The sequence below is a fragment of the Chamaea fasciata genome, unplaced genomic scaffold (assembly GCF_029207755.1).
Source record: "Chamaea fasciata isolate MVZ Bird 193981 ecotype frontalis unplaced genomic scaffold, bChaFas1.0.hap1 SCAF_15, whole genome shotgun sequence".
In the NCBI taxonomy this organism is placed as follows: Eukaryota; Metazoa; Chordata; class Aves; order Passeriformes; family Sylviidae; genus Chamaea; species Chamaea fasciata.
Window position 1 is genome coordinate 1,321,184 of NW_027094100.1, and position 16,940 is coordinate 1,338,123.

General features: G+C 50.4%; 1 protein-coding gene across 5 annotated transcripts in view; it reads left to right on the plus strand.

Moving 5' to 3' along the window:
• The first annotated feature begins 1,248 nt into the window (after positions 1–1,248).
• The window catches only part of PWWP2A (PWWP domain containing 2A), a 29,364-nt gene continuing 13,672 nt past the window's right edge, over positions 1,249–16,940 (plus strand). For 2 of the 5 annotated variants that reach the window (XM_066196899.1, XM_066196901.1), the window contains exons 1-2: positions 1,249–1,911; positions 11,698–12,665. In XM_066196899.1, coding sequence (XP_066052996.1) covers positions 1,253–1,911; positions 11,698–12,665 — 1,627 coding nt within the window. In that variant the 5' untranslated portion in view covers positions 1,249–1,252. Of the gene's footprint in view, positions 1,912–11,697; positions 13,603–14,555; positions 15,635–16,940 lie in introns of those variants that run through there. The other 3 variants (XR_010723108.1, XM_066196898.1, XM_066196897.1) reach the window with 3 other exon arrangements.

Below are 16,940 nucleotides of genomic sequence, written 5' to 3' on the forward strand. Positions count from 1 at the left end.
ACACCTGCTGAAAAGGTGCGTTCCAGCAGAAGAGGAAATCTTCCATTTAATGCCCATCCTTTACAGAAATCCGAGCTTAACATAACAAAGAGCCTGCTGGGCTGAGCTGCTGGATCTGAGCATCCCATCAGCTCCAGGGCTGAGGAGTTTGAGTTTAGTGTCTGCGAATGTTGGGAGGCGCAGGATAAATCCCAGAGCGGCTGCCCCAGCCCCGGAGCGTCCCAGGCCGGGGACTGGGGCAACCCGCTGGAGAAGGAGGGAATTATTAACTCCTTTTCTCCCCTTTCGACTCCACGTTCCCCACCTTCACCTGATGTGCCTAATTCATGGTGCTTAACATTGAAAATGCCGATTTACCTCACAAAAGGCGCCAGTGCCTCTGCCTTCCGCACACCAGGTGAGGGCACCAGGAGGGTCAGACACTGATCTGGGGCGACAGGGACAGGACCCGGGGCAGGGCTGGAGCGGTGCCAGGGCAGGTTGGGGTTGGGTTTGGGGAAAGGTTCTTCCCGCAGAGGGTGCTGGCCCTGCCCAGGCTCCCCAGGGAATGTCCCCCGAGCTCCAGGAGGGCTGGGACAGCGCTCCAGGGATGCCCCGGGTGGGATTGGTGGGGCAGGAGTCGGACTGGATGATCCTTGTGGGTCCCTTTTAACTCCGCATAGTCTGTGATCTTCCCTCTCTGCAGTGTCACCCCTAAGTGCTCCCCCAGCACGGGAACCAGCAGCTGCCTTGCCCTCACTGTACAAGTCAGGACACAGCGCCGGGCTGTGCCCCGCGGGGGAGCCGCCCCAGGCCGATCCCACGAGGGGCGACCCGAGCAGGCTGAGGAGCGAGGCGCTCCCTCAGAGAGGCGCCCGGTGCCCGCCATGGCGCCCTCCCGCCCTCAGCACCTTCCCCGCGCGCCCCCCGCGGGCACTCGGCGCCGCCAATCACCGCCCTCCCCCGGGAGCGACGCCTCCCTCCGCCAATCAGATGGCGGCGCTGCCCCACCGGCCCCGCCCTCCCTCATGGGCTGCCTATAAATTATTAAGCCACGCCCCCTCTTCCCCTTCCCGGCTCCGCACTGAATGAAACCCCCGCTGGCCAACGAGAAGTTCCGGCGGGGCCGGATGGACAGCCGCATCTTCCAATAGGAACGCAGCGTTGCGGCGCGCCCGCCAATAGCGCGCAGGCTGCGGGCGCGGGGGGCGGGCCCTCCCTCCCCGCGGGCCGTGGCCGTCGCTCCCGCTGCTGGAGGGAGGCGGCGGAGAAAATGGCGGCCATGGCTGCGGAGGCGGCGGCGACTGCGGCGGTGCCGGGGGACGGCGGGGCCGGCGAGGCCGAGCCCGAGATGGAGCCGATCCCGGGCAGCGAGGCCGGCGCGGACCCTCCGCCCGCCGTCAGCGAGGCCGTGGAGTCGGCGGTGCCGGATGGCGAGGAGGCCGACGGCGGCAAGGCCGAGGAGCCGCCGCCGGTGCAGCGCGCCCGGAGCCCCGGCGGGACCCGCGAGGCGGACGCGGGAAGGACGGAGGAGCCGCCGCCGCCGCCGCGCAGCCCGGGGGGAGAATCGCCGCGGGCCGAGCCCCGCGCAGCGCCCAGCCCGGGCTGCTCGGAGCCGCCGCAGCCCTGCCCGCCGCCGCAGCCGGCCCGGGAGCCGCCGCAGCCCTGCCCGCCGGCTGCCGGGGGCTCCGCGGGGCCCGGGGAGGAGCCGCCCCGGCCGGAGGAGGAGGAGCCGGATGCTGCCGCCGCCGCGGAGGAGCCCGAGCCGGCCGTGCCCGCGGCCCCGGGCGGAGCGGAGGCGGAGGCGCCCGCGCTGCTGCCCGGCTCCGAGGTGCGGGTCACCCTGGACCACATCATCGAGGACGCCCTGGTGGTCTCGTTCCGGCTGGGAGAGAAGCTTTTTTCCGGGGTCCTCATGGACCTCTCGAAAAGGTGAGAGAGCTCGGGGGGAGCCCAGCCCGAGCCCCCACCCAGCGCCGAGCCCGGGAGCGCTCCCGGAGCCGCCGGGGGCGGGATGGGGGCGGCCCCGCCGGGACCCTCGTGGGCTCTGCGGCTTCCCTTCCCTCCCCTCGCTTCCCATCCCATCCCAGCGCTTCCCTCGCATCCCATCGCTTCCCTCCCATCCCAGCCCTCCGTGGCCCCGGGCCGAGCAGCTCCTGCCCCCGCGTCCTCCCCGGGGAGCGGAGCGGCATCCTCTCCCTCCTCTCCCTCCTGTCCCTCCTGTCCCTCCTCTCCCTCCTGTCCCTCCTGTCCCTCCTCCTGGCCGCTGGCAGCCGGGGCTGCTCGGGGAATGGGGAATGGGGCACACGGGCACAGCCTTTGGCTCGGCCGGCTCCCGGGGCGGGCAGCAGCAGCATCCCCGAGTGCCGGCAGCAGCGCAGAGCCGGGTTTATCCCCCTGTCTGCACAGAACTGAGCCGATCGCCCTGCTCGTTCGGCCTCACATTGCCTAGGTAACCTTCTCTTTCAGTCCATACTATTTTCCGGAATAATGGTTTTCCAGCTCAGTTATTAATTAGCACTGATTGCTCCTTGTATGCAACGAACGGGGTGAAGTTTCACGGTTCTTAAATATCCTCGTGGACGGCGGGGGGGATTTTTACGCATCTCTGAATAACTTCTCAGACAGCAGCGTTCGGGGTTTGCTTTTTTTCCACTGCCTTTCAGCAGTGAGAAGCTCTCGGGAGAGATCGTGGTGTCTTACAAACAATCCAGCTTCTATCAGCAGGTGAAAATACTTCTTCGTCTTTTTTTTTAGACTTGTAAGGACTCCGCAAGTTCTTGAGAGAAAAGTGAAATTTGAGCGAGGTTATTATTTAAAATTATCGGTATGCAAAATATGCAGCACTTTCCCAGCCCCAGATTTAAGCTGTGTGCGGACAAATGTCTTTTATCACTCCTTTTATGTTGTTAGGAGCTGTTCAGCAACTTCCTGAAATATTAATATTGTCGGTGGTTCCTAAAAGGAGAATTGTGGGGACCAGCACTTGTGGCTTGGGCTTTGACACTCAAAGGCCTTTCCTGACCCCCAGGTTTGGGATAATGTCATGGGATGATGTTTGCAGTCTGTCACTTGACGAGGTGTGAAATGCTGAGCAGAACTCCAGCCCTGGGTAGGGTGAAACGTCTCAGAGCAGGGCAGGAGGTGACACAAAGTGAAGTGTAATCCCGGGTATCACAAATTCTTTTGTAGGTTTGAAGTTGTCCCAGAAAACGGCAGGGTTACCCCGGGCAGGAGGGTGACAAAGGCCCTGCAGGAAAATCCCAGCTCCTCCTTTTCTCCTGGGAGGGATCCTGTCCTGCTGAGCGCAGACATCCCATCACAGTGTTTTCTGTGCCCTGCTCTGACCTGGGCAGCACAGGTCACTTTGCAGGCTGCTGCTGTGCCCTGGTGGAAACCTCTCCAGCCTCCCTGGGACCTGGGGAAAAGCCCCGCAGGGAGCGTGGGGCTGGCCCTCTCTTGGCACTGCAGCCATTTGTTCCTCCAGAGGTGCTTTGACACGGGAATTGAAATCCCCAAGGCCCAGCTCTGCAGAGGGCCTGCACAAGAAAAGCTGAATTTCGAGCCATAAGGTCTGTGACATTTGGCTGGTGACAGCAAGACGTTGGTAAGATAACTAGAGTGATTTATCAGATGTCTCAGAGCAGGAAATGCAGTGCAAAATAAGCTCTAGAAATAGCCCAAGAACTTCCTACCTCTAAGAAATGGAAGCATTATTAAAAAAAAAAAAAAAAGAAGTGTTGCCTGTATGTCCAGCAATTCCATTTTACCCCTTCTGTGGTGACTAACAGGTGCAATTGTCTGGGTGGCAGCTTTTCCTTAGATCTCTTTATTTTTGTTTCATGTGGCAGCACCTGGACTTGCAGAACACGAATGGTTTTCACGAACTTCCTTCTGTAGCCGTGGCAGGCCCTGGAATTCTTGTCATAAGTTTTTCCACTGGACCATGAAGTAAAAAGAAGGGCAGGGTTAAATGAGAACCACCTCGATTCCACACATTTACATGACAACACTGGGATTTCCAGCCTGAGATGTGGCTGCTTGCTGAAATCTGCCTCATTCAAATGCATGAGAATAATCTCACCAACTCTCCTAATGCCAAAGGGATCAATATTTTAAGAGTGACAGCTGTTACTAAGTAAAAGTGACAATCTGTATTAGAATTTAATCATTCAGGAGCTTGCAGAAGTGGCTGTGTTCACTGCACGTGCTGATGCTGTGTTCGTGGTGTGATCAGGGGGAAATAATTCCTGTTCCTTTTTGGATCTTCGTTTCTCTTTCCCTTCTGCACCCTCCGGAGCAGTGAAGGTGCTGCTTCCAGACTGTACTGAGAAGAGTAAGTTTAAAAACCCGTGCACTGTGTTCCCTTTCGTCTTCCCAAGTCATGTTCTGAGTTACCCGAACTTCTTAAGGAAAGAAAAACAAAACTATCCCCATGTATTTGTGATTTAAGGGGTTTTTTTGGCTGTTTCATCTTACTGCTTTTTCCATTGTTGGGATGATGCCCTGACTTTGCATTTTATTCTTGGTGACTCTGGTAGGAAGTCAGTGACGGTTGTGTGAGGGGCCTGATGCCCTCTCCCACCCCCTGGGCATGGGATATCCCTTTAGCAGTTTGTACCACAAGTGGGCTTTATTCCTTCCTTTATTTGAGGTAATTTTTGGGGGTGGTTTCCCTGCCTGTCCCAGTGGCAGCCTCCTGTACCTTCAGGAAGTTTTGAAAAGAGCGGAAAACAGGAGCCCACGTTGTCCTGAGTGCCAGGTCCGCTTGCTGCGCAGCGAATCCTCATCTGCAGAGGAGCCTGTCCCCGCTGTGGTTCCTCTGAGGGCTCGTTGCACAAATTCAGGACGTGTTCCTCCTGTTGAACTTCATTAGTGCTGCTGCCTTTGCCTTTTCAGCGCTTTAGTGCCGCGGGGTGAGGTTCTGCTGGGGGCTCCCGGGGGAGCCCTGAGGGCAGGGCCAGGGAGCGCAGCAGCCTCACGCGGGGAGGAGAAATGCCTGGGGACAAACCCCACAGCCCAGGCGTCCTTCCCCGCTCAGGTGAGACCCCACCTGCAGAGCTGCTGGAGGCTCCAGAGGAGGCCCCAAGGTGCTGAGGGGGCTGCAAGGAGAACCCTCCCCATGGAGATGGGCTGGGAATGTTCATTCTGGAGAGGAGAAGGTTGTGTGGAGCCCTCAGAGCACCTTCTGAAGGGGCTGGAGAGGGAACTTCATCAGGAGCTGGAGGGACAGGACACAGGGAGTGGCTTTCCCAGTGCCGTTGGGCAGGGATTGCTCCCTGGCAGGGCGGGCAGGCCCTGGCAGCGTCCCAGGCCAGGCTGGACACTGGGGACAGCGGGAGGTGTCCCTGCCATGGCTGGGGTGGCGCTGGGTGGGATTTAAGGTCCCCTCCAGCCCATCCTGGTTCTGGGGGGTTTAAAGCCCCCTGAGCTGCCTGTCCCTGCCATTGCTCCATCCCACCTGCTGGCTCAGAGGAAACCCTGCTCTGCACCTGCGGGACGGAAATACCTGAGGAGTGGAGCATTTGTAAATCTTAAAACACAGGATGAAGAAGTTGTGGTTTCAGCTTGTTCTTCTGGAGAAAGGATAATTATTTCTGTGTGTTTTCTTTTATTATTTTGTTGTTTTCTTTTTCCTTCCCAAAGATTAGGGGAGGAGGGCGGGGATTAAATTTACGTTCTGTTGTTTCGCCAGCAGTCAAGACTTGGCCTTTTTATGGCTTTATCATTTGACTGAAATTTTCCTTCTAACCCTGCAGATGTGAAGGACGTGTGCCTTGTCTTCTGTTCTAAACCAGCTCCCTTCTGACCTGTGTGTGTTCAGAATAGTTCTTGAGGGAGAGAGAAAGAGCAAAAAGTTGTTTTCCGACCTGAGAGCCTTAATGAGATGTCCAGTGTGTTCCTAGGAGACAGATGTTTGAAATGATGTCTTTATTGGGCTTTTGTTATGGAAGATGAGGAAGGACTTCCTGCACCGCGGTGTGCATGAGCTGTGTGAGGAAAAGAAACTTTTACAGGCAATTTGCAATCCTCACAGTCCCAGCAGCAGTTTTCAGGTAGAGCACTCACTTGGAATCCTGTGCTGTTCCCAGTGTGTTAATTCAGCTTGTGCTGCAAAAGAACGATGTGAGGAGGAAAGAGCAGAAGCCTCACGTGAACAAATGAGATCCATTTCTCCCTGCTCCTAGATTTAATAACCAGGGCCAGCCTGTGCTCAGCCGTGCCTGGGGAAGGGCAGGGTTTTGTCGGAGGCCTGGGGTTCTGTGAGGCACACTGTCGGCAGTAAAGGAGCGGCTGTGACTCGGGGTTGTGTGCTCGGGTTTATTTTATTTTAAACCTTGCCCTCAGTTCCCGGGGTGTGCCCACACCTCGTCTCCTGCCCTCTTGGGAGTTTCTCAGGAGCCCAGGGGAGCCTGGTGAGATTCTGCCATTTGAGGAGCAGCCCCGACACCTCTTTGACATTTGTTTTTATGATCCCCAGAGCGTGGGAAGCTCAGGTGTGATCAGAGTGCTTCAGAGAGTAATTCAGGTGGTTTTTCTTGTGAGTGCCAGAGATTTTATTGAAGGTTTCCAATGTAGCTCCACTTGGATGCTGGGGTTAGAACTGGGGTCTGGATTGGGTCTCCAGCTCTCCTCTCCTGAAGGAATCTGTGGTCTCCAGCTGTTCTTTGTTGGTCTGGGATGTGACAGGTGATGGTTGGTCTGTCCTTCCTTAGGGAATTCTCTGTATTCCAGCAGTGTTCTTGGCTTGGCTCAAGGTGTTGAGGCAGGGGGCAAATTTTCACTCTGCATTCACTTTCTTCTCTGTCATGGGTCTGATGAATCTTGGCCATCTTGACACTTCATCCATTATTTAATGGCTCCATCCTCTTCCACAAGTCCTGGGTCTGGCATGTGGATGTTCTTGAAGAGTTTATTCGAGGGATAATCCTTCCAAACAGATCACAGTGAACGTATCAGCGAAGTATCTCCTTCAGCATGGAAGTGACAGCTGATAATGGCACCAGATGTAAAAATTAAAAGATACCTCACTTCAAACCGACCTGCAGCTTCGCAGGTGTGCCGGTAAAATTACGGGAGTTAATGAAAAGCCTAAACCCAAAGCATCCTGTCTTTTCTTTGTGCCGTGCTGTTCCCAGGAGTCACTCCCTGCAGTCCTGTGCCGTGCCTTCCGAGCTCTGGGTGAAATGTGCGTTTTCTGGGCTGCTCAGCCTGCTGTTACGTCGCTCACGAGGTGACTAAACCGGGGAGCCGATTGTTTGGCTTCTGGGAATGCTTTTTTCAGGAAGGTGCCTGCACTTAAAGCAAGATACCCCATCTTGTGCTTTGTCACACCAAGTCAATCCTCCATTAAAAATAGCTGGTTGCATAATCTGTGTTTTCAATGCAGGGTATTTTGAGGAATTCTGGAAAAAAAAAGTTTGCGTTCAAATAGCTGGGATCTAACTGTGTATCCCATGGAATGTTATAATTTAAACCCCCAGTTTGGATGCATGAAATACATATCCATAGTTCTTTCAGCATGTTATTATCCTCCTGGAACTTCCATCCATGCAACAAAAACGCCTTCAGTTGTTGCTTGTCCCGGCTTTGCAGAACGCCAAGGATGATCTTGGGTACAAGAGCAGGAAAGAACAGGAAATTTCTGCCCTGCCTTGGTGGTGAGGATGGGTTCTGATCATTTACCACAGACTTTACACTTGGACACAAGTTTCTCTGCTTTGTTGGTGTCAGTTCAATGTGTCCAGAGACAAATGGGAAATAGTTCTGAACCTGTTCCTTTGGCAGAACAAGGGGCTTTTCATTTCTCTCCCTTTTAGCAGAGAAGCCAGACATTGGAGGCTAAAGATGAGAACTTTAAACTTCAGGTGTTAACGTAAAACGCTTTGCCCCGGGGAGTGTTGTTGATGTGCTTTGTTTATGTACATACAGTCAGGAGTTAAAATGGGATTTGTTGCTTTTCTCTCATGGTTATTCCTGAAAAAGTACTCTTTAACTGTTCTGTTTTGCATATAAATTGAACAGTAATATGCATTCATTGCAGTAATTCTGCTGCAGGATTTAGATTTGAAAAAAAAAAGGGGGCTTTACTTTCCTTAAATACTTAAGTTTAGATGTCTGCAATACAAAACTCTCTGGCTTTGAATGACAGCATTTTGGGTTTGGTACCAAAACTGGTTTTTGGATGCCATGGCTGCCTATTAATTAACTTGCAGCTGGCAAAGTGGAGATGAAGCCTCTGTGTTTTTACCCCGTTTTTACCCCGGTTTCACCCTGTTTCTGTCTCTGCACACCCTGGTCAATTGGAAGCTCCTCTCAGTGTAAATACCATGGCAGTGCCGGCATTGATCAGGCTCTTGGTTCAGCACAGGTCCTGATCCCCCGTTGCTATTTCTGTCTCCAGCGAAAATGCACTTTGCAGTGGCATCTGCAGAAGTGCAATCACATCCTGCTGATTGCCCTGGCTGCTTGGAAAACCTCTGAGAAATGACTTTTATACACCCATCCTCTCTTAGAGATGCATTTCCGAGGCAAAAAAAGGGCTGGGACACCTTGGCAGAAGAGGAGGTGACTCCAGGGAAAACCAGCTGTGATTTCCACAGGTGGGAAGCAGCAGGGCCCTGGGGCTTGAGGCTGAAATATCCGTTTGTGAGTTTGGTTTTTTCCAGCCCTTCCCTTTCAGATGCCCTGTCAGTGATTGTTGCCGTTCCTTGGGGTGTGATGGTCTGAGGTAGAAGTGTCACACCAGTCTGGGGCGGGCAGGGAGCAGCTGGAACTTGGGCACCAGGGGAGTTTTATTTTAAGTGAACAGTAATTGCAGGATATCTTTACTTTCCTGCCCTTGCAATCTGATGGGGTGAGGTGATATTTGGGATCAGTGTATTAAAAGAACCCTGTTTTGTTGTTGGAGTAAAGACAAGGCAATTCCTTGTAGGAGTTAAACGTGCAAGGTGTGGGCACAGGAGCGTGTTGGGAGCCCCAGTGTGGGGTCCCTGAAATGGTTTCTCCTCAGAGCTGATCTAGTGCCAGGCAGTGACTGCCTGGGGACCAGTAAATGTCACGGTACGGCTGAGCTGTGTGCCTTGGAGTGTTTGAATTTTGTTCTCTGTGGATGCCTTTTAGTCCTCCTTCATCCCTGTGGCAGATGAACCAAAGCAGCTCTTCTGTCTAAGTGCTAACACAACAAACCAGTTCGGCCTTGCGGCGGGTGTGACAAAAACGACTGAGGTTGTAGTTGTATGAGGAGTATTTATCTCCAAGGTCCACCAAGGCAGGTTGGAATCCTGGTACACGCAATAAACACCTGTGCTTGCTGCAGAAGTCTTTGGGTGCTGTGTCATGCCTTGTCCTGAAGAGGTTTAAGCTCATGCCTTCATTCTGCTGCTTGTCTCAGGAAAAATAAATCCCTCTCTTCTGCCCTTGTTCTTTGTCTTTATTCTTTCCCTTTATTCTTTGCTGTTTCATTTGCGAGTTTTCAGCCATTGTTTTCTCTTCTTTGTTTTCGTGTCATTCTCCCAAGTTGCTGGAGAACTTGATTAGCCGGGGAGGAAAGGGAGATAATCAAAAACTAAACAGAGTCTGCTGTTGGGTGAGGCCCAGAGAAGACACAACACACTGCGATCAGTCTCTTGATTTAACGATCACATTTTGTCCTGTGGATTGTTTGGACTAACTGTATGTTTTGTATTAACACATCATTTACAGGAATCATACCTGGCACAATATCCATGAGTGTTCTTTATTCCCCAGTCATGAATTTCTAGGTGGACAGGGGTGGCAGAGCCTGGTTTGTTTTCTATGCAATACCTTTGGTGAGGGATTCTCTGACTTGAGGGCTTCACTCTGGATTGCTTTTGTGTCTTACTAAAGCAGGTTTGCATCCTGCATAAAAATTACCCCTTGTGGCTTCCTGTTCTTCAGTTCTGGCCTGTGTTTTGTGCTTGGAGGAAAGGAGAGTGGAAGGTGCAGGATGAATCTTTGATTTCCTGGTGTCAGGCGTGTGCTGAGCTTTCCGTCAGCCTCTTTGTGCCTTTGGAGTGTAAATCGGGCACACTTTGCTGGTGAGGCAACAGAATGAAAACCTGGGAGAAGAGAGATGAGATGCTCGGATGGGATCCTTCTGGAAACCCTGGCAGTCCTCTTCATCCACCTCTTCCCAGCGACAGCTAATTATGCTCCATTTCCCGACACAGAGTCACATTAATGCCCTCTGGGAGAGGGGAATAGCCTGGAGGGCTGGAAATGCAGTTCCTGAGGCACTGAGATGTTTGTCTGGGGGGGTTTCACATCCCACTCCTGTCCAGTTCTGCTCTCGTGCTTTTGGGGCTGGAATTTGCACAGCAGAGATCTTGCCCTGCCTTGTTTTCAGCTCCTACCACAGATTAACTTTTTACCAAATCCTCTAATCTTTATCAGGTGCTGAGTGATAGGATCTGGATCTTTTAGAAGCTGAAGGTCTTGATGCAAGTAACACTGAAAATATTGCTAATTTAATTACTGTCAGCCGGTTGTTTCTTTTAAAGCCCCGCTTGGAAGTGAGTGAGCTTACAATCCTTTGTGGAGGGAAAAGTATTTGTGGAAAAGCAACTTCTTTACCCTTGATGGACTTGTGGGACTTTAGGGAATGTAGAACTTAGTTACGAGCGAGTCCCTTGTGGTTTAATGCCAGACCATAGGCTGGGAAAACGTCTGTACAAGTACAGGCTGCTGAAATGCAAACTGGGTGGATAATTTAATCTTGGGTGGGTCGTTTGCTTCCATTGCAACTTTAGCTGTAGAAAGAAGCTGGTGATAAGCAAAAGGACAAGCGAGCAATGGCTTTTGTGGGGACACTGTAAAGAACCTTCTGACACACGGTGACTTTGTTTCAAATCCAGTTTTGAGGAAATAAAGGCAACGTGTAGGCACTTATAGAAATAAGGTAAATAAGCTTCAGTTTGATCAGCTGAGGGGATGTTGCTGTGGAGCAGCCACAGTGCTACACGAGCCTGAGGACAGATCTTGGGGAGTTACTCCCTTGTCCTGATCTAGGGCGATTCCAGTCTGGAGAAAAGGAGGGAAAGGCTTAAAATCTAGTTTGCTCGGGGAACAGTGAGGAATAGTTTGTAGTGAGGTGAAATAAAGGGGAGTTTTGCTGGGAGAGGTTCAGACTGGGCTGGGGAGTTTTGGGCCATAAAGCATCAGGTGCTGAGCTTTTGTGGATGGAGGGAACACTCCCTGTTCACTGCAAGGATTTAGGCAGCCCCGATTTGTCTCTGTTCAATCTGGGCCTTTCATCCTTGTCTGCTGTGCTAAAAATGGAAGAAGAGTTCCTGAGGATGTCTTTGCATGAGGTCGACTTAGCACGGAAAATGAGCTTGGGTAGACTGGGAGTTGTTGGGGTGAGTTTGGATGTTCATAAGCATTTTCTGGAAGCAGCAAGTTAATCCTTTTGCTGCTGTCTCGGGGATATTTTTGTTACATTTTCAGGGCATCTTGTTGATATGAGGGAAACTGAAAATCGGTGAAGCTGGGTGTGTTTTGTTCTCTGCTGGCTTTATTTTGGTGTCTTGCATTTTCAAAGCTTCCCATAAGGCTGGATATGAAGCTTTAACTGCTCTGGGGTTCGTGGTTTTCAAATGCTGGTACCTAACGTGAGACGAGTTTTCAAATCCTTTGCGATGAACGCCGCGAAAATTCCCTCAAAACGTTGAAATTTCCCCCCCCTCTCTCTTTCAGGTTTGGCCCCCATGGAATCCCTGTGACCATATTTCCTAAAAGGGAGTACAAGGACAAACCTGAAGCCATGCAGCTCCAAAGCAAACCATTCCAAGAGGAGGCGCAGGTGAAGTGCGAGGCGGACGCTGCGGTCCCCGACGACTCCTCCCTCACGCAGCCATCGGAGCCCAGCATAGCTCAAAGCCTTTGGACTTCTAAACCACCTCCTCTGTTTCACGAGGGAGCACCGTACCCTCCTCCTTTGTTTATCAGGGACACCTATAACCAGTCAATACCTCAGCCTCCACCCCGGAAAATCAAGCGGCCCAAGAGGAAGATGTACAGGGAGGAACCCACTTCCATCATGAACGCCATCAAGCTACGGCCCCGGCAGGTCCTGTGCGACAAGTGCAAAAACAGCGTGGTGGCAGAGAAAAAGGAGATCAAGAAAGGTGGCAATGCAAGTGACTCTTCCAAATACGAGGACAGTAAAAAGCGAAGAAACGAGAGCGTGACTACTGTGAATAAAAAACTTAAGACTGACCATAAGGTGGATGGGAAAAGCCAAAACGAAAGCCAGAAAAGGAACGCTGTGGTCAAGGTTTCGAACATTGCCCACGGCAGAAGCAGAGTGGTCAAAGTTTCCGCACAAGCAAACACTTCGAAAGCGCAGTTGAACACAAAAAAAGTTCTCCAGAGCAAAAACATGGATCATGCGAAAGCTCGGGAAGTCTTGAAAATGGCCAAAGAGAAGGCACAGAAGAAGCAGAGTGCAACCTCCTCTTCCAAAAACGCACATTCAAAGGTCCACTTCACGCGGCGTCTTCAGAACACCAGCTCAGGGTCCCTCCCGCCCCGATTGCGCCTCAAGCCCCAGCGGTACCGCAACGAAGAGAATGACTCTTCCCTCAAGACAGGACTTGAGAAAATACGGAGCGGCAAGATGGCAACTAAGCCCCAGTCTCGCTGCTCCTCCACCCGCTCAGCAGGTGAGGCCCCTTCAGAAACCCAGAGCCCCTCAGAAGGCCCCGAAGAGGCCAGCAGTGAGGTTCAGGACACGAGTGAAGTGCATGTAACTGTTGAGCAGGATGAACAGCAGACACTGGGCAAGAGAGGCAGCAAAAGCAATATAACGGTTTACATGACCCTTAATCAAAAGAAATCTGACTCTTCCAGTGCATCAGTTTGTAGTAGTGATAGCACAGATGATTTGAAATCCACCAACTCTGAGTGTAGCTCTACTGAAAGCTTTGATTTTCCTCCAGGCAGCATGCATGCACCTTCCTCCTCTTCCTCCTCCTCCTCCTCCTCCTCCTCTTCGAAGGAAGAGAAAAAGCTCAGTAATTCCTTGAAAACAGAAGTCTTTTCCAAAAACGTCTCTAAATGTGTCACACCAGATGGCAGGACCGTATGTGTAGGGGACATTGTTTGGGCCAAGATTTATGGCTTCCCTTGGTGGCCGGCCCGTATCCTTACCATAACTGTGAGCCGCAAGGATACCGGGCTGCTGGTGCGCCAGGAGGCTCGTATCTCATGGTTTGGCTCCACCACCACGTCTTTCCTTGCTCTTGCACAGCTCTCCCCCTTTTTAGAAAGCTTCCAGTTGCGCTTTAATAAGAAGAGAAAGGGTCTGTACCGCAAGGCCGTCACTGAGGCAGCCAAGGCTGCCAAGCAGCTCACGCCCGAGGTGCGGGCCCTGCTGACGCAGTTTGAGACGTGAACGTGGAGAGTAAGGTAGGCAAGAAACCTGGAGGCTCCACCAAAAACCCGTAGCCAGGTTAGGGAGGACTGCCAGGAAGGACGTGGCAAAGTCAGAAGTTGCACTCGGTTGACTGACTGCTCTTTTCGTACGAGACTCGTGCCGCGCGTAGCGCTCCGTGGTGACGGTTCGAACCAATCGCAATTAGCCTCAAAGTCAGGACTGAGGTATTTTTTTTTTTTCAAGTGAGAGTTTTGGGGTTTTTTTTGTTTTTTTTTTTTTTTTTTAAAGAGAAAGAAAAAAAAAAAAAACCAAAAAAGACCCCACAAAAAAAACAAAACAAACCAAACCTCCTCAACCACCCGACGCATAGGAGCCATAGCCTCAGCTGGAAGGCAGCTGATTTGCAGGGAAATTTTTTTAGTAGTTTCTACCCAGTATGTAACTAGTTCTGTGTGGCCCAGGGTTGACACGAGGGATGAAGGTAGTAGCTGTGACTTCTTTTTTTTTGTTTGTTTGTTTCAGTAGGTGGCCCATCAGGGAAGTGTAGAAATGTAAGCCTTGTCTAAATGGTCTTTAAAGATTATTTTTTACCCAGTCTCCGATGAATTTAGTCTGGCCAGGCCCGGGTGGGTCCGAGCTCCCCTCTGTGGGCCGGTTTCAATGGCATTGGAGACGAGTTGTAAGGAAGAAGAATTTTCGTGACTTAAAGACCAGATTAAATGGGGTTTTCTCGTAGTGACCACTTCAAACACTCAACCTTTCTATGCACACGGGGGCACAAGTAAATCACTTCAGGGTCGGAGAAGTCGAGGGATGCCTGTAGCTCTGAGACAAAGCTGAGGAGGCCTCAGCGTTCGGGATCAAGGGCTGTTAATGCTGCATAGGTGTCAATCGTGCTGGTCTTTCTTCCTGAAGAAATCTTTCAGGCCGTTTGCCTGGAGGTTTAGCTTAAAGAGAGGCTTCCTTTTGAATGTGTAAATAATCAATTGCTGAAATTGGTCAGATTTTCTCCTGACTGGTTGTTCCTAAATTCTTATAGGATACGTCCTAGTAAATTACACTTTGTGAATTGTCAGATGTGTAATTGTTGCATTTTGGATGTATCTAACTTTTTTTTTTTTCCTTTTTTTTTTTTTTTTTTCCTTTTTTTTTTTTTTTTTAAATATTTCCGTTTAAGGTATCTGTTTGCAGGTCAGAAAAATGAGATATGTAATTGTGTAATGCTCTGAAATGTAAAAAAAAAAAACAAACTGTAAATAAAATTGACTAAATCTGAATTATTTGTGTGTGTTTCTCAAAAAGCTTTGAAACAAATCCAGGATGTCAGAGTATTTTATCTGTATGCCGGATTTAGAGGACACCCTTAAAAAGCAAATTGTCCTTTTTCATGCATTCAGAAAGATGAAGTGCTTGATGTAAATACCATTGGTATGCTTCAGTCTTAATTTAGAGACTATCAATTCTCTGTCCCTTTTTGTTTCAGAACCAGCTCTGTAGAGGGCTTTCTGGAAAGTTGATTAAATTCCTCCCTAAATCAGCTTTTGGGCCATATATTTGAGTAGAGATGTGGATAATGTTGCTTTCCAGTGGGGAATGTTTTCAGTGTCCACCTCGGAGCCAGTCAGAGCTGCTCTCCACTGCCATCCCAGCTTTTCTTGCATGGTCTTTGCTCACTATTGGGGCATTCTCATGCAATGCACTTTTGGTTTTTTTTCCCTGTGAGTTTTGGTCCTTACCTGACCATGTGAATTCCTGTGTCCTCCAACCCATTCCTTCAGCCTTGCAATGCCTTGTGAAGAGTCTCCTGGTGCTCATCCCAAAGCAGTTTTCATCCTGGTTTTTCCAGAATTGCCCATGTAGGCAATTGTGACAGATGTAAAAATTTGAGCTCAGACTGAAATTAAACAGATGTGAAAATGGGGGCAAGGATTTAATCATCGGACCCTGAAAATATTTTTATTTTAAGATTTAATTTCATATGTTCATGACACTGTCTGGTCTTGCCAAAGCATCCAGTTTCTTTATGCTTTTTAAAATTATTCTGTTGTGCCCACAGAACTATTGGAAGTCTAAAGTGTCAAACCCATGGCTGTTCAGATTTTCCTCAAGCTGACAGTCATTAATTGCTAATTAAGCTTCCAAGTATCCCAGCTTTACCTTGGCATTCTAACAGTTCCCAAAAAGCCCCAGTGGTCAATGCTTTTTGAACGTGACAAACACACAATAAATTTTGTAAAAAAAAAAAAAAAAAAAAAACGAACCAAAAGAAAAATTGGAAAAAAAAAATCTGTTTCACTTCTCTGTATTCTCTCCTGCAAACAGAAACAGTTTCTTTAAGTAAATAAGCTGTATTTTGTTCTTAAGGCAAACTGCTTTTTGGAGTCAGGAACCCGTGTGAGGTGGGTCAGATGTCTACACCACTTCCTTGAGGTTTAGGAGCTCAAGTGAACTGGTTTTAAGTTAGTTGTTCTAAGCCAAATAGTGGCAAAATCAATATTGACATTGTTCTTTTTTTCTTTAGAAGACCTGGAAGCTTTGTTCTCTTAATTTATATGAAATTAGAATGGCACTGCAGCTTACGTAGGCTGAGTTTGCTCAGGTGTTCGCTGGGGGAGCAACGGGTATGGGAGGGTTTTCTTTGGGTGGCTGGATGTTCAAAAGAACTGTTGATGGAAGGATTTAAAGTCACTTTCGATTTGTAGCTGATGACTTTGAAGTCTTTCCTCGGTTTCATAGTGAATGTGCTGTGTAGCTGCAGACCAAGCAGGGCTCAAAACTCGTTTTGTTCAATTAATTTTTTGCAGCACCATGTTACAGTTAAGTTGAAAATCTCCTCTTCATGCTCAACCCTGATTTTCCTTTTAACTCCCAAGGAGCTGCTCCTGGGGCTGCAGCAGTTTCCAGGGGCTGGGCTGAGCCTTGAAGGCTGGGCCAAGGCTTGGGGCTGGTTTAGCTGAGCTCTTAAACCCCGCTTTGCTGTCCTGTGCTCCCCAGCAGTGCCACAGCTCCCGGGCAGTGGCACTTCCATGACCTATCCGTGACTTTTCCATGATTTCTCCGTTGCTCCCTCCAGGAGCATCCCTGTACCAACAGCCTCAGGCTGGGCCAGGGGACAGTCGCTGAGGGATCAGGAGGAATTTCCCCATGGGAATTCTGGGAAGTGCCCAGGGAGGTTTGGGGCCACCATCCCTGGAGGTGCCCAGGGAATTCCTGGACCTGGCACTCGGTGCTCTGAGCTGAGGACGAGGTGGGGATGGGCACAGAATGGACTTGGAGGCGTTTTCCAACCTAAATCCTGCTGTGGCTCTGCCTCCAGAAGGCGAACAGCAGCACAGAGGGTGACTGGGATTTCCCCAGCAGTTTAATGGGATAAATTGCAAACGATGGCGTTTTTTAGTTAGTGAAATGCCTCGGTGTGGCTGGGGGATGTTTTTGGCCTGTCAGTTTAGGGGAGAACGGGACAGGGCATGGTGAGTTTTTGTAGAGCCGTTCTGTTCCTCTGAAAGCCTTCGGCTTCAGTTGAAATGCTTTGGGAGACAGAGCAGCTATTGCAAAACTTAGA